At 43.6% G+C, this 22,395-nt stretch overlaps 1 protein-coding gene across 1 annotated transcript in view; it reads right to left on the reverse strand.

The window, feature by feature from the left end:
- LOC145414591 (sodium channel protein 1 brain-like) overlaps positions 1–22,395 on the reverse strand; it is a 1,229,691-nt gene that overhangs the window by 56,502 nt on the left and 1,150,794 nt on the right. Inside the window, exon 36 of the mRNA XM_080284113.1 lies at positions 14,399–14,570. Coding sequence (XP_080140239.1) covers positions 14,399–14,570 — 172 coding nt within the window. The remainder of the gene's footprint in view (positions 1–14,398; positions 14,571–22,395) is intronic.

The following is a 22,395-nucleotide window of genomic DNA, read 5'->3' on the forward strand; positions in this document are numbered from 1 at the left end:
GAAGAACAGACTTAGCATGATTCCGAGCAGAAGCATAAAAAAGATGTGATTCAGGGGTCAGATGGCTCTGGTACCTTTTACAGGCCCTCTCCTTGTTGTGGACAGCATTAGAACAAGCGTGATTAAACCAAGGCTTTCTTACATTAGTCAAAGGATATGAGAAAGGAATGTATGCTTCCATGCCCGAGAGAATAACCTCTGTAATGTGCAAGGCACACTCAGATGGCTCTTGGCCATGGAAGCAATAATCATTCCAGGGAAAATCTAAGAAGTACTGCCTGAGGGCCTCCCAATCAGCAGCTCCAAAGTGCCACAGTCGATGTTTCTTTGGAGAGTCCACAGGCCGTACCGTGGCAACAGGACAGGTTAAGGTAATAAGGTTGTGATCGGAGAAGCCCAATGGAGAAGAAAGATTAACAGTATAAGCAGAAGGATTAGTTGTGAGGAAAAGGTCAAGAGTGTTGGAGCTCTCTCCAGGTGGTCAGGGATACGGGTAGGGTGCTGTACAAGCTGCTCCAGGTCATTAAGGATAGAAAAGATGTAGGCTTGTTCACCAGGTGGATCAGTGAAAGGAGAGGAGAGCCAAAGGTGGTGGTGAACACTGAAATCTCCTAGAATGGAGATTTCAGAGAAAGGAGAAATGGACTGAATGTGTTCCATCGTAGAGTATGATAGTCAAAGAATTTTTCATAGTCAGTAGAATTAGGGATAAGTAAACAGCTCAGATGTATTTAGTCAGAGAATGACAGGAAAGCCGAAGCCAGAGAGCAGAGAATTCAGAAGAATCATATTCAGGACCACAAGAGCAAGATAAGTTGTTGCGTACATATACACAACCACCACCTTTGGCTTTGAAATGAGTATAGAGAACATAGGAGGAAACAGAAAAGGGTTTGCTATCAGTTGACTCAGACAGCTGAGTCTCAGTAAGGAAGAGTACGTGAGGTTTAGAGGAGAGGTGGTGCTCAACAGAGTGAAAGTTAGAGAAAAGGCCACGAATGTTGCAGAAATGAAGAAGAAGTGAGTCGAATAATGTGGAACACCGGATATTGCATAGCATTCCACCAACAGCTCAGCAGTCAGCATTGGGCCGGATACTGTGTTTACTATCCATATTGACCTTGTAGCAGACAATCAAATGTTGATGTTGTCGTGACATTCGTTATTTACCGCTGCCCAGCTCGTACAATTGATACACAAGTCTACACCGCTTGAGGGCTGGAGGTCATCTGCCCGCCTCGGTCTCGCTGGCCGTCCCTCCTCACCTCCCTCTAACCGCACCCCCCCAACCACTGACATCACAGAGGCATAAACTAGCTGGTCAACATCCTCGCACACACACACACACACACACACACACACACACACACACATACACACGCACATACCATTGACAAATACATAGATAACATGACACTGACAAATACATAGATAACATGACATTGACAAATACATAGATAACATGACATTACACCCCACCCTGATCTGCAAGATCATAACCAAATCAAAGCGGTGGGCACCGTATGTGTGTGCTTCGTTGAAGTACTGCCTCTGGTTCTGTCGTTGTTGGGCTGGACTCATCTGACACTGCTTGCTGGTGCAATTGCAGATGCTGAGCATGTACATCAATGTACAGTGGGGGATAAATAACAGCCTCATGCACATCTGGCTGGCTGCCCTGATCCAGTGAGGTGCTGCTGCGGTGCCTCACATCCCTCACGTGCCACGGGATACCATCAACATCCACCACCTGTGGAGAGTTGACCCTAGTGATGACACCAGGCTGTGACACCAAAGTGCAGTGATCACCACGCTTCCTGATCCAAACAGCATCACCTAATGCATACTGCATGCCTTCGTCACCATCAGGCATTGTGTCCGCGATGAGCCATTCCTGGGTAGGTCGTGCACAGTCTCGCACCTCGTAGCTGTACACACCATTTGCAGGGGCTTTTGCCACTGATGTTCCATCTCGGGGTGTGATATTATACAGGTGGACTGCTTCAGTGATGGAGCATTGTTCCCTGACAGTGATCACCTTCATTGTGCGTGGTTTTGTTCAATGATGCCATTGCCACTTGGTGCATATGCCGCCCTGAAGCGTAGTAACACGCCCCAACATGACAAAGACTGCGAATCGCCGCTCACAGAACACCTGCTCTAACTTGCGAATGACGGTGTCTCCATCTGGGTATCGCAGCTGCTGCCATATGCAAAATTGGGATGGCCCACAGTCGATGATTGTCAGATAGGCGTGACCACTGTGATGGGTGATGTCTATAGCCAAACGGTGCCATGTCCCTGTCACACCCAATGACCTGTGCTGCCACTTCACCGGAGCTGGGTCAATGGCTCGGCACACATCACACCGCTTCACAACTGCACGCACCTCAACCCATGTCACCAGTCGAGAGATCTCTCGGTGCGCAATAAACAGTGTGCGCCAGATGCCAGGATGACCAGCGTGTACATGGACGTCAGCAGTTCTAGGCTCAGCGGTGTTTTGCTCGTCCATTGCTGCTGCACCAGCTACCAGTCTGTCATTCCGCACCCACTCCTCTGGGACACGTGTGAGGACATCAGTGTGATTTTCTGTAGACTGGACAAGCCTCACAGACAACGTCAGTCCCAACTCACCAGTTGGCGAATGATTCTGACTTGGCAGCAAATCAACATCTCTCCATGAGCCTTCGTTCGAAGTCGTGCACGACCACACAGTGTGTCATCAATCCAACGATATACTGTGGCAGAGTCTGTCCGTAACTCAATGTTCTTCATACCCCAAGCGATTGCCAAGTTCACTCCACGGACTGCTGCGTCCAGCTCCGCCATGTTGATGTGTAAGCTGTCGTCCCGCCACCGCCAGCATGTGTCTTCAATTACACTTCCTTGGGACATCTCTAAAACAACTTCAGCAGCTAGAGCACTGGCGTCTGTCCACACGACTGCCTGGTCGCCCTACACACACCAGAGGCCACAATCTTCCCTGACCAGCCATGCTGCTGCCACATACTCCATCTGTTGAAGCAGGGAGTCGTCATCCCCGATGTCATCCCAGCCCTGTGTCACTGCATTTGGTCGGCGTTTAATCCACACAGCTGCTGGCCGGAGCCACCCTCCTACTGGCAAGCGCGTGACTAACCGTTCGCACCATGCGAACACAGCACGACGCGTCACTCTTGTCGGTGGTGGGTCGACTGGATTGTCACGTGTCCACTTCAACTGGCCATCTGATGACTGCACGTGCAACCCTAGCAGTTGTGCCCCATCAGCTTGCATTCCAGGCCGAATGGAGCAAAATGTGCAGAAACCTGCTCTGCACTGACTAGGTCCTCATTCACCAACAGACCGTCAATGTAAGGCAACACTGCACGTTCAACATCTGGATCCTGAGCCAAGATGTTCTTAACGACAGCCTTCATGACCATCGGAGCTATATTGAGGTCAAAGCCAAGGCGCGTCAAACAGTAGCTCTGGCCTCGTACTATCACTCTCTGAAACGGCCACAGTTGCTGATCGACATGCACTTGCAGATAAGCCTTGTGTAGGTCCAGAACAGCCACATTACCTCCATGTCGGCGCCACTCGTGCACCTGATCAGCACATACATCGCTATCAGCAGTAAAGGCAGTTACTTAGTCGTTTAGCTCGCGGTAGTCTAGCACTGGCCGTACTTTACTGTCGTTTTTCTGATGAACAGCCATGAGTGGCACAAGCCCTCGTGGTGCCCCATGTTGCTGTTCGTAGTAGGGTACCAACCAGCCGTTCTTGATCCATGATTCCAGTTCCTGGTCAAACTCCTGGCGCATGGATGGGGATATGTTGTACTGCGCCACAGTATTATGCAGGCATTCAGGTGCTGCTCCATTCGTCCATTTCCATGACATCGTCCATGTTCGATGCCTTACATCAAATTGTACACTGAAATCAGACGCATCCACTGCCAGAGGTGTCAGAGTCGATGACGCAGCTCCACACAACCTCCCAGTGCTACAGAATTGGACTTCTAATGGAGACTTCACTACGACACCGCCAAGTGCTGAGATGCCAGTGATGCCGAGCACAACATCCACATCCAAAGGCTGCTCACGTGCTCATGCACCACCAGCACGCGCACCCGGGCGCTCTGGCCATCAAGTTTCCACTGTCACACTGCCTGTCCCGATGCACCTGAAAGAATCTCCACTAATTGTTGTGATGCTGGTCGTCTGCAGGTGCCGCTGCATGCAACAAGGGGCATGTACTATGGTGTCTGTGCAACCAGTGTCGACAAGAACTTGGCACCACCGCCTGTCAACAAGCAGCTGCACCACAGGAAGAGCACCACTTACTGGCTTCCAAGAGAGGACACTGGCACTGATGCAACCCCTCCAACGTCGTTTCCCATCTGAGTACATGCAGCAGCAAAATGCCCTGGCTGGCCACAGGTCCAGCAACAACGAAAGCGACGTGCTCTCCCGGGCAGTTGCACCCGCATTTGGTCTCGCACTGGTGCCGAAAACCAAGGAGCAGCCACACACTCATCACTAAGCACGGGCAAGCCCGTGCCAACACACTGTTTAAATCCAGTCCCTCGGCTCTTGACCCAGCGCGAATAGCATGACGAATATCATCTGGTAGTCCTGTCACGAGCACACATGCCAGAGCATGGTCAGACATGTCCCCAAACAAAGTCGACAGCCGTCGGAGGTCAGCCAGGCAGACGTCAACTGACTCACTTGCCTGTGGCCGACGTGTAGTAAAAGCTTCATAGGCTGCATATTGATCTAGGGTGAATGCTGCATACAGTGCTTTCTTCACCTCTGACAGTGAACAGCAGCTGGCAACTGGCAATTGTGACCACACAGCGAATGCCCCACCAGTCAGTTGTAGTGGCAGAACTGATTCGAGGGCAACTCCACGGAGCTGACACATCTCCGCCCATGTGACCCACTCCACAATGTCCATAGAGCCATCATACTCCGGAATCAGGCGAGCATCAAATGGTACTAATGTTGTTGTAGGAAGGTCGGTCTTCTTAACGTCCTCCATGTTGCCTAGATAGCTTGTAGCGGACAATCAAATGTTGATGTTGTCGTGACACTCCTTTATTACTGCTGCCCAGCTTGTACAATTGATACACAAGTCTACACAGCTTGAGGGATGGAGGCCGTCTGCCCACCTCGGTCTCGCTGGCCGTCCCTCCTCACCTCCCTCTAACTGCACCCCCCCACCAACCACTGACATCAAAGAGGCATAAACTAGCTGGTTAACACCCTCACACACACACATACGCACACACCATTGACAAATACACAGATAGAGTAACATAACATTGACAAATACATACCACTGACAAATACATAGATAACATTCTTTTTTTCATTCTTTGCCAGACGCCATGTATCCCAAACAGGGTGGCCAAGGGCTTAGAGTTACCGTATTTCGCGGCATATAAGACGCACTTTTTTGTCTCAAAGTTACCTTAAAATATCCCCATGCGTCCTGCACGTTAGACTAAGGCAGGTTAGTTAGGCTTCACTGAGAAGAAACTCTTATAAAGATGATCATCTCAATGCTTAGCAACCACAGGTATTTTCTACAGTATGCAGACTTGATATTATTTTTAAAAATAATATACACTAGTGTGTATATGCAGCAGATTTAAGAAACACCCGAGATCAGAAACACATAAAACTTTCGCGGGTTTGTTTACAGCTCAACTGGCTAACATCGTGAAGATATTTAGCGGTTTAGCAATTTAACAGTTTAGCATCCGCACTATTCCAGCAAGCTAACGTACATGATCATTGGTGAACTGTCTGCTAACCTTCTGAAAGGCAATCATGACCACTTTGCTTGCCATCCATTCACTAACGAGAAAGCAATCATACTGGAGAGATGCTGGCTAGTGAAACTGCCAAGTCATCAAAACAGACTTTCGTCACGTATGGAAATACAGTAACCCTAATTAGGTCAGTTACTTTCGTGACATTTTGTGAGTGTATATATGCAGCAGATATTAAAACACGCAAGTTCAAAAACACAAAGCATTCACGGTTTGTTTTCAGCTCAACTGGCCAATACCGTCAAGTGGTTTAGCGGTTTAGCAACTTAGCAGTTTAGTGTCTAGCGTACACCCTACTCTAGCAAGCTAACGTGCTCACTGGTGAACTGTCTGCTAACCTTCTGAAAGGCAATCATAACCACTTTGCTTGCCATCCATTCACTAACTAGCAAAGCAATCATGCTGGAGAGATGCTGGCTAGTGAAACTGCCAAGTCATCAAAACAGACTTTCGTCACGTATGGAAATTCAGTAACCCTAATTAGGTCAGTTACTTTTGTGATATTTTGTGAGTGTATATATGCAGCAGACATTAAAACATGCAAGTTCAAGAACACAAAGCATTCACGGGATTGTTTTCAGCTCAACTGGCCAATACCGTCAAGGGATTTAGCGGTTTAGCAACTTAGCAGTTTAGTGTCTAGCGTACACCCTACTCTAGCAAGCTAACGAAGTTACAGCTTCACTTTTTCAGCTAAGTGAAGTACTTTAGCAATGTCTATGCAACTCAGGGCACACCCAATTACAGTATTTTGTTATGAAAATAGGATAAAATTCACTGAGTAGCATAACTGATGCAATATCTGAAATATCAGTGCCTGACGGGCATTCATATCAGCGTCCGCCATTTCTGCTGTATTCTTAGCAGACGAAGCGATCAGAATGATTGACAACGTTCACTCTCTGCATCTCTGCTGCCTAAGCAAAGCTCTCATGATCGGCAATGGGGATCATTTAGGCCGTAACGTCCAAATTTGTTAGGTTAGGTTGTAAAATCGTTTGCCATTTTGGACGTTACGGCCGAAACGACCAGAATCCTAAGGTGTAGGTGAGAGTTTGGTGTGGGTGTAGTTAAGGAAGTAGAAGTGGGAAGAGTCAGGCTAGGGAACTGATAATCCGCTTATTATAATCCCTTCAGCCCAGCAATGTATTTTATAGGGTAGTTTATTCATGCTCGCCATATGATTTTATTCAGTTCAGGAAACATGTACTGAGGAGGTTAATGTGGGCTGTATCAAATGCCCAAAGTCTGAATATCGCCTGTGCTCAGTTAAAACGATTGCCAAGTTAAAATCGTATGAAGTGTGGTATAAGCAATTCAATGGATGGTACTGAGGACCATTTACTGTATGAAAGTGACAGTGAAACAGTGATGATGACTGAGGTGATGACTTCCAGTGATGCTTCAGGACTCGGGGGAAGTAGTGATGAATTCTCAGGATTTGAAGACGAGTGAAATTTTCACCATGTCAGTAATATGAAGTGAATATAGGTTTTAGGTGATCATGACAGATGCAACCATGGAAAATTTAGGATCAATGGTGCTGTACACCTTTAGTCTTGCACTGACGATGTTTGGATGAATAAATTGTTTGAGATGTTTCATGTCCTTAAGTGATGATATTTATATTGAACAACCAAATACATTTTGATGTTTTTGGCATATAATAAAGCCACTGGGTACTCCAAAACGGACTGATGTAAATGTTTCAGAGGTGAGCGAATGTTGCATTTGGTGTGTACATGTGTGCGTGTGTACCATAGCGACTAGGAGGCAGCAGTGTTAAGACCAAAAATGGATGTTTTCACAGTACTCGAATGTTTTGAGATGGATGTCTGTTTTTAGCAAATTCTGGTAAGAGAAATATGCATTTTTAATTGTTGATGCTGCAAGGAAAACAGCTGACAGTAAAGGCCGGTTCACACAAGCTAAATCGCGGCCTTTTTTCTCGCCGATTTGCGGGGGAAAAATGCCGATTTTCGGCAATTCTACCGGAAAGGTGTTCACACCACAGAGTTATACATATAGAGTGCGCCACCCTGGTTTGAAAGTGACGCAACCGGAAGTGGCTCAGCGGCCATATTGGGATGCCCAGTCTCACGCTCAATTCAAAACAGGTAAGATGTTCTCGCTTCTGGCATCACGGATGATTCCTCTCCTGTGGCTACTGAAGCACTTGTTTTCATGGTTGTATGTGTAAATGGTTCATAGAAACTCCCTGTTGGCTACATTTTAATTCACGGGCTGGCTGGATCTGAGCGAGCAAACCTCATTCGTCAATGTATTCACATGCTAGCAGATGTAGGGGTCAAGGTTATTTCTTTGACATGTGATGGGCCATCCAGTCACATGACCATGTTAAAAGAACTAGGAGCCTCCATGAACCCAGAGAATTTAGACCCAAGTTTTCCACATCCTTCATTACCTCAAGAAAGAGTTTATGTGCTGCTTGACGTTTGTCATATGCTCAAGCTTTTGCGCAACACTTTTGCTGTTTGTGGGTGCATGAAAGATGGATCAGGAAATAAAATAGAATGGAAATATATTCAAGCACTGCATCAACTTCAAGAAGAGGAGGCCCTTCATTTAGGAAATAAACTCAGGGATATCCATCTTTCATGGCACACTCAAAACATGAAAGTAAAACTTGCTGCGCAAACACTGAGTTCTAGTGTAGCTGATGCATTAATCTTCTGTCGGGATTCATTACATCTCCCACAGTTTAAGGATTGTCAGGGTACAGTTAAATTTCTGCAAATGGCTGATAAACTTTTTGATGTACTGAACTCGAGAAACAAATTTGCTAGAGGAATGAAAGCAGCACTTCAACCTGAGACAGAAGTAGTTTCAATGTCATTCTTAGATCAAGCATTTGCTTATCTAATGACTATCACTAATTCTGATGACATCCTCATGTACAAAACTTCTAGAAAGACACCTTTCATTGGTTTTTTGGCTGCCATTAAGAGTGTTCAGGCACTTTATAAACAGTTTGTAGGTGTAAATAAGCCACTCCAGTACTTTCTAACTTATAAGCTGTCACAGGATCACTTAGAACTCTTTTTCTGTGCAATTCGAGCATCTGGTGGCTTTCGAAATAACCCTTCTGCGTTAAACCTCATGGCAGCATAAAAGAGACTCCTTCTGAGGCATGAAATAAAAACGTCAAACGGGAATGTCTCTGCACAAGACCTCACTGAAGTGCTCACATCTGCAACATCTAGCAGTGTCATGAAGAAAGCTTTAGAGGATAAAACTGAAGATATTATGATGGCAAGAAGATATGATATCATTCCTCGTAGTCCTGCCCAAGAAGATCATGATTATGTAGACTGTCCCAACTTTACAGATGTGTCAGATTATAAGGAAGCTGCAGTAGGTTACATTGCCGGATATGCAGTTAAAATGGTAAAGAGAAATATTTCATGTCCAGACTGCTTGTCTGCACTTACAGCAAGAGAAATTAAGAACAATGATAAAAGTTGTGCATTGATACTGGTTAAGGACAAAGGCGGCTTGATAAAGCCCTCTATGAGTGCTGTGTCTGTCTGCAGATCCACAGAGAAAATATTTCAGAAAATGTTGAAAAGTCATGACAAAGAGCTACGTAACATTCCCAAAATTTCCTCTAGTTGCATATTCTGTATTGAAAGAGACTGGTAGCACTGCATTTAAAACACATAACTCCCATATGTTTGAATGTTCACCTGATAATAATCACATTTTTTCTCTTATTAAAGCAGTGGTGCTTGCATATTGCAAGATACGTTTGCATCATCTTGCAAAAGCAACCACTGCTAAAGTAAGAGGCTGTTATGTTAGGAAAACACTAAGTTAGTATTATTTAAGAACCAGTAAGTGAGGGCACTCACCATCCACTCAATTAATGTAATGCTATTAATAAATTGGTATATGTTCGCTTCTAATCGTTGATTTTTGTGTATCCAAAGTAAAATGGTGCGTAGAGACAAGGTAAGGGGACCGGGAATAACTTTTCTTCTCACTTCATTCAGAGCGCAATAGTAATGGAGAAAAGGCTTAAAATAGCTAAAGTAATTATATTGATAACTGCTCTATCTATTTACATCAGGATATAATGCAAAAAACACTCGGGAAAGGTTAGTATTTGTGAATTATGATGAACTGTACGGGAAGGTCGGGACTCGGTAGAGTGGGCATCCTAAGATGGCCGCCGCGCCGGGCCCGCTGGCTTCACTTATCGCCCATACCACAACACAGGGACGCGCGCTCTATATGTATAACTCTGTGGTTCACACGTACGGGGACTGAGTGGCAGGAACGCGGCGACAGTGTTTACAAACAAAGATGGACCGCCGTACTAGTACCAGGTGTGCAGCCCTTGCACTTGCACTTTCTCTACTTCAAGATGAGCTGTCACGCATCTGGACTCGTCCGTGGCTGTCTAGGAGAAAAGAAGAGAGTGTGTATTACAGGCTGGTGAGGGAGCTCAGCTTGGAGGATCCCCAAACTTTAAATGAGTGGACCCGTCTTAACAAGACCCAGTACCACCACTTGCTGGGGCTTGTGACACCCTTCATTGAAAAACAAAATACGCAGATGAGGGAAACTGTGATTGCTGGAGAACGGCAGGCATGATGGATAAACTTGTGTTGGCCACAAGTGATGAAGTCGAAATGGTGGTACTGTCAACACACAAAAATGTCGAATTCGTCTTCGTTCCCAGAGCTTTGCCTTGTTCGGTACTTCCATTTTAATCGGCCCGGCAACTTTCCCCCGATTCCGGCGAAAAAAGACCGACATGTCGGTCTCTCCATACCGGCGAAAAAAGTTGCCGGAATTTCTACCGGGAAGCAAATTCCGGCAAAAAACTGCCGCGATTTTGCTCGTGTGAACCGGCCTTAAGGGAGTGATACTGGGAGAAGAGGGTTGAGCCAGTTGTCTAGCGCTTGGGATGCAGCAGTGTTGCTAAGAGATAGTTTCACCATTCTCGACATGTTTTGAGATGAATGTCTGTTTTTAGTAAATTGTGATCAGTGAAGAACGTATTTTTAACTGTTGATGCTGCAAGGGAAACATCGCTGACAGTGAGGAAGTGATACTGAGAGGAAGGGGTAGAGACTGCTGTCTAGCGACTGGGAGGCAGCAGTGTTACTAAGGTGTAACAATGGATGTTTTCACCATAGTATGTTTTGAAATGAATGTTTATAGTAAATTATGATCAGTGAAGCATACATTTTTAATTGTTGATGCTGCAAGGCAAACATAGCTGACAGTGAAGGAGTGATACTGAGAGAAGAGAGTAAAAACAGCTGTCTATCCTGTTCCCAAGCAGCCTTGCTATATTGAACTTTGGTTGTAAAACATTGTAATTTGTGTATTTACAAGTGCTACCTTTTTATATTATTTGTGGAGGTAATTACAGGTTAGTTAGAGTGCATGATTAATGATGGTAGTCGTCTGATATTGTGCTTGAGTCAAGGCAATGTGAGGAAATTCCGTACCATGTGTGGAATATGACGGGGTTCTTTTAGGATAAATGAACTGATGTGAACATTCATTGTATTATATGTTTTCGTCAGTGAATGAAAGAATAGAGTTTATTGACTTCATTTGTGGTTTTAAATTCATAAAATATTAAAAACTGTTTAGATCAGTTTACTGATACATTTTTATCAACAAAGTTGGGATGGCCTCGTGGTTTGAAGTCAAGTTTTGTTAAGATGGTGTTTTGTTTTCTCTTTTCCTGTATCATTCTTTGTACATAAAAGAAGAAACTAAAGGATGATGAGCAGTACTGAATAGATTCTGAAAGGTGAGTGTTGTATCTAAGTGATAGTGGCTCATATCAGTCACGTTTTGTCAAGAAGGGGCATTGTTTTCCTGTACCATTCTTTGTATATAAAAAAAGAAACCAAAGGCTGATGATCAGTAATGAATAGATTCTGAAAGGTGAGTGTGTATCTGTGTGGTAATGGCTCTTATCAAGAAACCTTACTGCAGTCTTGGTTGGGGCAAACTTTTTTTTCACAGAACTGCCCTGCCAGAATTAGGGTGCGTCTTTCACAATGCTGTGTCTTACATGCCGCGAAATACGGTAATTGTTTTACAGGGAGGGGCACTAATCCTCCACCAACCCCACTTACATAGATAACATGACAGTTGCCTCAGACAGCTGAGTCTCAGTAAGGAAGAGCAGGTTAGGTTTAGAGGAGGAGAGGTGGTGCTTAACAGAGCGAAAGTTAGAGAAAAGGCCATGAATGTTGCAGAAATGAAGAAGAAGTGAGTCGAATAATGTGGAACACCGGATATTGCATAGTATTCCACCAACAGCTCAGCAGTCAACGTTGGGCCGGATACCGTTTACTATCCATCTTGACCCTTTATCCTAAAAACTTTCCCATGAGTAAAAAATGAATACTAAGCATAAAATATAATAAAATACTGATATTGTACAGAAATACTGTACAGTGCTGGTTGGCTACTGAATATGAGGCAGTTAATACACCCTAACGCCAGACCGCCACGTCCTGTTTCGGTGACGGATATTTTATAATTTCACCGGATATTGCTTTAATAGAGCTGAGCCAGCAGTGCTGGATATTACATTGGGTCAGATATTGTGACAATGGATAATTGAGAGTTTATTAGCTACTGGGAAAAAAAAAAAAAAAAAAAAAAGCTGCATGGCCTATCCTAATATTAAGACCTGTTTCTATTGCCAAATAAAGGCATTAGAAGAGATCCCCAATTTTTCAGTCTTGGGTTTATTATAAGGCTGCCCATGCCACAAGTGCCTGTGCAATTGGTGACAATCTTTTCAGATCAAATTCTTCAGAACCCTGGGTTTCTCAACTTAGAGAACTGTTTTCCTGATGGATGCCCTAGATAGGGGATGGAGACTTCAGTTTCTAGGATATCAAGGCCATGGATGAAGGCCATATATCCACAAAAAAACATCAAATACATCTCAAAATATGATCAATAGTCATTCTATTCCTCTCACAGTATGGACACAAACTCCTGAACAAACCTCTTTCATTGTAACTCATGCATTGCCTTTGTCATCCAGTAATGCCTCACTCTGCTACTGCCACTGGCATGTATCTAGCAGGCTCATTCTTATTACTATAGGGAATTTGAACCATCTACGCAGCTGTGAATCACAATGCTCCAGGAGGGAAGTGTTTCGTGGCTCCTATTTGGCTAGCAATGACGTAATCACAAACACTGCCAGATGATCGATAATATTTGCGTTCGAACATTTTACTTGTGTTCCTGGGGAAAAAATACTCAACTGATTTTCAAAACATGAAGAATGCCTTTACTCTGTTCATCTGATGCACTTAACTTCGTGAATGTCTCATGATATAAATAAACTGCATACTTACTGTGACCCAACATATACTTACATAATAATGTCGATGGCAACTCACACGGCCAGTGCAGGAAAACAGAATTTCCATGCACGACTCCTGAACGCTCTCTTCCTCATGCTCTTTATAAATGCTTCTTGTTTATTGTTTTTTCACTTATTCGTAAGCTGCTTCATGTTTATTGTGGCTTCACCTATTCATAAGCTTTGACTGTTTCGCTCCAAAAGCTCTCTCTCTCACATTTTTCTATTGGCTGCACTGCCCTCACCCTTCACCTCTATTTGCAAAAAGTTTGTTGGTACAGCAAAAGTATTCACTTGCAGTGCTGTGAGCCACACACCACGTACGGCTCAGCATGGAGTTTCCCACCAGCACTGTCCGTTTTGTCTGTTTCTGGCATCCAGTTATTACAATCTCTGCTGTCCCCTATAGCTTTGCTTCTTGTAAGATATATTAAGGACGCAGATTATGTTTGTTCCTCTTAGTAAGAAGATCCTGCCAATTAACTTTGCTTTTAGTATGCCAACTTACATTTTGTGTTTCACTGTTGCGCACACAACTTTGAACAAGGCATAACTTCTCACTTACCTTGAAGTAGTGCAGTGTTAAATTAATCCTTGTAGTTTACAGTAACATTACCATATGAACAAAATCAAATTTTTGCGACAAAGAATGGACAGCTCAATTTATATTTCAAACTCATCTTGGAGAGTTGCCAGTTTGTCAGGACAAGTACTCTACTCCTTGTTTATTTCTATTATAAAACATTCACAACGTTACTATGTGCATAAGACGAGCAAATTAAAGATATTCTTCATGTTTTTGATAAACAGTTGAGTATTTTTTCCTCACGAACATGAGTAAAATGCTTATACACAAATAATATTGATCATCTGGCAGTGTTTGTGATTACGTCATTGCCAGCCAATGAAGAACTGCGAAACACATCCCTTCTGGAGCATTGTGATTCTCAGCTGCATAGGCAGTTCAAATTCCCTATAACACACACTTACAGGCAACTTACACGAGACCCATGACTGTGAAGTGGTGGGATTCCAGTCCATTCACTCCAATATGACAAGGCTATATTTAACATTTACTGTTGCTACTGCCAAACAATTTCAACTAGCCTGAGAGAGAGATCTTGCGGTGAAGGGGTTAAGTAAAAAGTACTGGTGAAACAATCAATGAGTATGGGGCAAAAATGGCAACTCACCTGGAGGACAGTGACGGACCTGCGACGGGGTACACTCATGGGCATGGGCACCACCTGCAGCAGATTGGAGACCTTCTTGAACCCAGACTTGATGGAGGAACCCCCAGGGGAAGAGGTCTGTGTCTGAGCCTCCTCCAGTAGTAGGTTCTTCTTCTCCAGCTCCCGCCTGTGCCTGGTGGAGAGGAAAGAGGAAAGGCCTTGTTCACATTGTTTTCCCATGTAGCGTTTGTGGATCCTTCTCTTATGTTTCATCTTGGGATATGTTTCCATGTAGGTACAGTAGATTATTTTTCACCGGTGCTCATAAGGTAGTGTTAGTTTTTGGTTAAACAATACCAATATTCAAATCACAAATACAGCACAGTTCTGTACGAGATGTTACTTGTAAATGTGCTCTTAGCTACATCCTACAACACAGTTATTTCTGCTAAACTAATTAACAAACAACGAGTATGTGCATTTACTTGTATAATACTGGTTATAAGGGTTATGACCTGAGTTACTGAAATGTATAAGTGTAATATATTCACTATACAAATATGGTACAGCACAGAAAATGCATGCATATATGTATATAGAAGTGTCCAAAGTGGTATGCATATTGCCATAATGTAAGTGTAACATCATAAAAATGTATACATACAGTCCTCACACTCTCATGCATTGTTTTTATGAAGAATGTAACAAAGAACCAGAAACACTAGATAACATTTTTTTTTACTTAGATCAAAACAAAACTGCACTAAAGTTTGATAAATGTACAGCCCAAACATATATAAATTTACCCACAAAATAAACAATAGCATTACTGAGTTGCTCCTTCCTGATAATTTTGTACCAAAACCCTATGAATGTCACTTACACAACATATATCATTATATGGGTGTAGAATATTCCTCACATCAGTACCGTATTACTCTGTGCATAAAATAATACATATGCCAAAGTAAGCACAAATACCCATTCATAAGGTTAATAAAAACTGAAGTAACAATAAAATCATATTCTTTCATATATGTCTCACAGTATATAGCTGTACCATCAAAAACTAAATAAAATTTTGTTCCACAAGATCCTACAATGTCCTACAATTGCAGATACTACGTCTTGTCATTGTTTAAAGGGAGGAGAGGGTTGTGCTGGTCCACTGGGTTGAGAGGTGGACATATAAATGCAACAAAACTGGTCAAAGAGAGAGAGAGAGAGACAGAGAGAGAGAGAGAGAGACAGAGAGAGAGAGACAGACAGACAGACAGATGGACAGACAGACAGACAGACAGACAGATGGACAGACAGACAGACTCTGTGGCCTTGCTCATTTGTTGGTCACATGTGTAACTGATTTAAGAGCATCAAGATGGTATGATGTAAGTATCCTGGCCCATACACACACACACACACACACACACACACACACACACACAAATAAAATAAATAAAAAGTAAAATAAATAAATAAATATATAACCATTCCTATAACATAGTACTGTACTGATATTAGCAAAAAGTTAACACTAAATCTTAAGAAACTGCAAAAAATGTAATGTAGGATTCTAAAAAATAAAAAAAAGGAAATTCCTAACAAATTTTATTATCATGGAATCCTTAAGCAAAATATTATAAACTGGAAAGAAAACATTCTGTTGTTCTAGATCAAGGCTATATTTATCTCCAATTCAGCATTTTAAAAAATGGGCTTTCATGACGGATGCTGTCATGATACTGTTAGGTCAAATGGCTATTTAGAACAGCACCCATACACCCACTAATGCCACTCTAATTTTCTTTTTTGAAAAAAAAAAAAAAAAAAAAAAAAAAAAAAAAAAAGTTTACTGAAAAATCCTAAAATGACCATTCTCTTGCTAAGAACATCTTTTTAATGACAATTAATATCCTATGAAAACACAAAGTCTGCACAGCTTCATTAAATGAATATTGGTATTTTACAGATCCATGAATGCTAAGCAGATTTCTCATTATTGCTCTGAATTCAGGTCCACCAGTTATACTGTTGTAAGAATCATGATAAAAAACAGGAGCATACAGTGTCTGGCCAAATGATCAATAGATAGGAGTTTCTTGAGGGGATAATTCTTTAAACACATCACCAAGATCATCACCATCTGGATTCAATTCCCACATACACATGTGGTGGGGAGATCTTCAGCAAACACTTAGGTATCTGGGGGTATATGAATCAGAACATATGTGAAGTCCCAGGTACATTCTCCTTCACTCTTGTGTCTCAAAAGGTGTGAGCACATTTGAAGAACAAAAAAAAGTTGTGTCACTTTGATTGATACTGCTACTGGGAGTGAGGCAATAGGCAGGATGAGGGTGGGGAAGGCAGCAGGTGTGTCTGGGTTGACTGCCGAAATGTTGAAGGCCTCAGGCGATATAGGGGTGAGTTTAGTCACTGACCTGATAAATAGGATTATTTATGAGTTTGTTGTCCCAGATGATTGGCTGAAGAGTGTAATTGTAAATGTGTATAAAGGGAAGGGTGATGCCCTGGAAAGAGGAAATTATAGAGGTATAAAGCTTTTAGATCAGATAATGAAGGTAATGGAGAGAGTTTTAGAAGGTATGATTAGAGAAAGAGCGAATACTGATGAGATGCAGTTCAGGTTCATGCCAGGTAAGGGGACCACTGATGCCATATTCATTGTTCGACAGCTTCAGGAAAAATATATTGGTAGGAGAAGGGATCTTTATTTTGTTTTTGTTGATTTGGAAAAGGCCTCTGACAAAGTCCCTAGAGAGGTGGTGAAGTGGGCAATGAGAAAGCTTGGCTTGGAGGAGTGGCTGGTTAGGGTGGTTATGGCCATGTATGTGGGTGCTCACACCCAGGTGAGAGTGAATGGAGATTTGAGTGATGAGTTTTCCGTGAATGTTGGTGTGCATCAGGGGTCAGTCTTGAGTCCCATGTTGTTTATCATGGTACTTGAAGCCCTTTCACGTGACTTTAGAAACAGACTCCCGTGGGAGTTGTTGTGTGCTGATGATTTGGTGTTGATTGCAGAGAATGAAAGGGAGGCGGAGGAAAGGTTTAGGAAGTGGAGAGATGGTATGGGGCAAAAGGGTTTAAGGGTAAATGCAGATAAAACAAAAGTGATGATATCTAGGGTTGGTGGTGGTACTGTCAAAGACGAGGGAGAGTGGCCATGTGCAGTTTGCCACAAGGGCGTGGGAAGTAATTCCATCTTGTGCAGTGTGTGTGATAAATGGGTGCATAAGAGATGTAGTTGTATCAGAGGTAGACTGCGAGATAATGCTGATTTTATGTGTACGGCGTGCCGGGGTGAGCAGGTGGAGATTGCAGACGTGAAAGGATTGAATTTGCTGGTGAATCTCTTGAGTGTGTGGAAGAGTTTTGTTATTTGGGAGACATATTGTGTGCTAGAGGTGGGGCTGGAGCTAGCTCTGTGGCTAGGATGAGAAGTGGTTGGAAGAAGTTCAGGGAGCTCTTGCCTCTCTTGACATTGAGAGGGCTCTCCCTACGTGCTAAGGGGTCTTTGTATGCAGCATGTGTTAGGAGTGTAATGCTGTATGGCAGTGAGACCTGGGCAGTGAAGGAGGAAGATATTCGCCGGCTCAGACGTACAGAAATGACAATGATTAGGTGGATGTGCAGTGCGTCCCTGCGTCCAAGGCCTGGAGGGGCTGGGTTTACAATGGAAGAGTTGAGAGGTAGGATGGGACTGGAGTGTATTGGTGCTGTGATGAGGAGAGGTAGATTGAGGTGGTTTGGACATGTGGAGAGGATGGGGGGTGATAATTGGGTGAGAAGGGTGAGAAGTGTTAATATTGGGGGTGGGGTTATGAGGGGTAGACCGAGAAAGACATGGGATGAGGTCATTAAGTGTGACCTTAGGGTTGAGGGACTGAACAGGGAGGCTGCAATGGATCGTGCAGCATGGAGAGCCGCCATTAGGTGACCAAGGCCGACACATGCAAGCATGTTGGAGCCTTTAAAAACGAAACGAAACGAAACGAATACAACAGGGGATGGCTGTCAGACCTGCCCTTTTCAGTTGACTTTTATGACACAGCCAACATGAGGTTGGTATTGTTTTTCTCCTATCTTCAGAGAAACACCAGATATCTAAAACACGGTGCTGTGTCATACCATTAAGCATCAATATTAAGTTCAGAAAGTCCACCATACAGCCTGTATTCTTGTTGGCTAGACTCCCTAGTACCTCTTCCTTAATCATTCATTTTCCAAACAACCCATTAGTAAACTTATTTTTGCTTCTTATACATCTACATCTAATCCTGTGTTGCCCCATGAGGAGTGTAAGAGCCTGGGGCTAGGCAAGTTGGTCCGGACACTTAAGATGAGAGTGACCAGCCTCACTCATCCCTTTGTGGTATTATATAAGCAATAAACCCCAACCTTCTGCCCCTCTCCTGGTGATGACTCAAGATGCCTGGAACCATTGTCTGACTCTCTTCTGCATTTCTGCAACATTCATGCCCTTTCCTCTAACTTTTGCTCTGTTGAGCACCACCTCTCCTTCTCTAAACCTTACCTTCTTTTTCTAACTGAGACTCAGCTGTCTGAGGCAACTGACAGCAGACCATTTTCTGTATCCTCCTACTTTCTCTATACTCATTTCAAAGCCAAAGGTGGCTGTTGTGTATATAAACGCAACAACTTATCTTGCTCTCGTGTTCCTGAACTCGATTCTTCTGAATTCTCTACACTCTGGGTTCAGCTTTCCTATCATTCTCTGACTAAATATATCTGTGCTGTTTACTTATCTCCTAATTCTACTGACTATCAAAAATTCTTTGACTATCTTACTTCTACAATGGAACACATTCTATCCATTTCCCCATTCTCTGAAATCTCCATTCTTGGAGATTTCAATGTTCACCACCACCTTTGGCTCTCCTCTCCTTTCACTGATCCACCTGGTGAACAAGCCTACACCTTTTCTATCCTTAATAACATGGAGCAGCTTGTGCAGCACCCTACCTGTATTCCTGACAGCCTTGGAGAGAGCTCCAACATACTTGACCTCTTCCTTAAAACTAATCCTTCTGCTTACACTGTTACCCTTTTCTCTCCGTTGGGCTCCTCAGATCACAACCTTATCACCTTAACCTGTCCTATCGCTCCAGTACGGCCTGCTGACCCTCCAAAGAAACGTCGACTGTGGCACTTTGGAGCTGCAGGTTGGGAGGCCCTCAGGCAGTACTTCTTTGATTTTCCCTGGAATGATTATTGCTTCCATGGCCGGGAGCCATCTGGGTGTGCCTTGCGCATTGCGGAGGTTATTCTCTCGGACATGGAAGCATACATTCTTTTCTCATATCCTCTGACTAATGCAAGAAAGCCTTGGTTTAATCACGCTTGTTCTAATGCTGTCCGCAACAAGGAGAGGGCCAATAAAAGGTATTGGAGCCAACCCACCCCTGAATCACATCTCTTATACGTTTCTGCCTGGAATTGTGCTAAGTCTTTTCTTCACTCTACTAAAAATAATATCATCCGTACAAAATGCTCTCAACTCTCTAACTCAAATTCTTCAAGCTCCTTCTGGCACCTTGCCAAAAACCTCTCTAACAACTTTACCTCATCATCCTTCCCTCCTCTTTTCTACTCTGATGGCTCTGTAGCTATTTCTTCTACTGATAAAGCAGATCTCTTCGCTCAGACTTTCTCCTCCAATTCCACCTTAGACGATTCCAGTGCTGTTCCTCCATTACTTCCCCCCTCTGACTTCCTCATGACTAACATTAAAATTTCTTCGGCTGATTTATTTTCTGCCATCACAGGCCTCAATACTGTTAAGGCATATGGGCCTGATGGAGTTCCTCCTGTTGTTCTCAAGAACTGTGCTTACACCCTGCCTAGGCAAACTCTTTCGTCTTTGTCTATCAACTTGTACCTTACCTTCTTGCTGGAAGTTTGCTCTCATTCAGTCAGCCCCAAAGAAGGGTGACCATTCCCAACCCACTAACTATCGTCCAATAGCTTTAACATCCTGTATCTCAAAAGTTTTCGAGTCTATCCTTAATAGAAAAATTTTAAAGCATCTTTCCTATCACAATCTTCTTTCTGATTGTCAGTACGGGTTCCGCCAGGGACACTCCACAGGCGATCTTCTCACCTACCTTTCAGGCTCCTGGTCATCCTCCTTTCGGGACTTTGATGAAAGCTTTGCCATTGCACTTGACATCTCAAAGGCTTTCGATCGAGTCTGGCATATATCTTTAATTTCCAAACTGCCCTCTTATGGTTTCTATCCTTCTGTCTGTGCCTTCATCTCTAGCTTCCTTTCTGGACATTCTATAGCCGCTGTTGTAGACAGCCATCGTTCTTCTCTTAGATCAATTAACAGTGGTGTTCCTCAGGGCTCTGTCCTATCATCAACTCTCTTCCTTTTAGTCATCAATGACCTTCTAAGCTGTACAGTAGGTGCCGTAAATACTGGGACAACCCTACTTTTACAATAAATATAAGTCGATCCCAATATTAATTGCATTAAAAATCCTATGGTATGCTGTGGTGGTATCTAGCAGTACCTAGCAACTCTCTTAGGTTGGCAACACTATTGAGAGCAGGGTAGAGCTTCAGTGAGCCCACAGGCATAGAATGAGGAGGATGTTCGTTGCATTTGGTGACCTTGCATTCCCAAGTATTTTCCCCACAGAACTTTGGCACCACCCACGGGCTATACCAGTGGTCGGACATGGGTCCCACACAACTCAGTGATATTGCGAAAGCTCGTATTTTAGCTTTGCGAGAGGAAAACATGCCTATCAAACACTGCCATACCTCAGTATAAAGAGCGTTCTGGTCAGTAACACAAGACCTCACAGTTAACTTATCGACTCCTGAAGCTTGCTGTGACATGTAACCCAAGACTGACGGCAAGAGACCTAAAGAAATTATATCCACAGCTGCTCAATGATGTTGTCATCCGCACCATTCAACACCGTCTCAAGCACCACCTTGGACTTCCTAGTCGTGTTGCTGCCCTAAAGCCACTTCTCACGGATGCTATGCGCCGTAAGCGGCTTAAGTTCACCCAGGATCACAAGCACTGGACTGTGGAAGATTGGAAGAAAGTGTTGTGGTCCAATGAAAGCACCTTCCATGTTGTCACATCACACAGACTACGAGTAAGGCGACCTCTTAGGTGAAACTGCTATGATCCACGCTATACCATGAAGACCGTGAAGCACAGTGCTTCCGTGATGATTTGGGGATGCTGCAGTGGTAATTTAGGTAGGGGAGGTTTGTTCTTCCTGTCAAAGAACGTTACAATGAATGCTGATCAATATATCAAGGTGTTATGTGATCACATTCTTAATGCTCACACCATTCATGCCATCTCAACATTTATGCATGACAGTGCCCCCTGCCATAAAGCCATGAAGGTGACTAAATTCCTTGAGGACAACACCATACGTGTTCTGCCATGGCCAGGCAACAGTCCTGAATTAAATCCAATTGAAAATGCATGGAAAGTCCTGACTACTAAAGTCAGGGATGAGCATGTGGCATCATTGTCACATCTTCAAGAGGTGATCAAGCGTGTATGGTGCCAAGAAATGGACCTTCAGTACTTCATCAACTTGTGTGAGAGCATGCCTAGAAGGATTAAAGCTGTTCTGCAGGCAATAGGGGAGATGACTGGTTACTAGGGTGTTTTTCTTTGAGTTTCCCATTCGTTTCCATTTTTTATTAGATACAATTGTCCATCCCAATAGTGCTGGTAATTGTAGAGAGAGGTAGGTCCCAGTATTTACGGCACCCACTGTACATCTAACCCTATCCACTCATACGCTGATGACTCCAGCCTTCACCTTTCCATTCAATTTCCACAACGTCCATCTCAGCAGTTACTTCAACAGACAAGGGATGAGGCTGTGGCACACCTAATGTCTGATTGGCTCATATCTCTGACTGGGGTAAAAATATTCTGGTTGTTTTTAATGCATCAAAGACTCAGTTTTTGCACCTATCAACCCGACAAAATC

Source organism: Coenobita brevimanus, chromosome 100, assembly GCF_032717465.1.
Source record: "Coenobita brevimanus isolate Jiangsu-jjx chromosome 100, ASM3271746v2, whole genome shotgun sequence".
In the NCBI taxonomy this organism is placed as follows: Eukaryota; Metazoa; Arthropoda; class Malacostraca; order Decapoda; family Coenobitidae; genus Coenobita; species Coenobita brevimanus.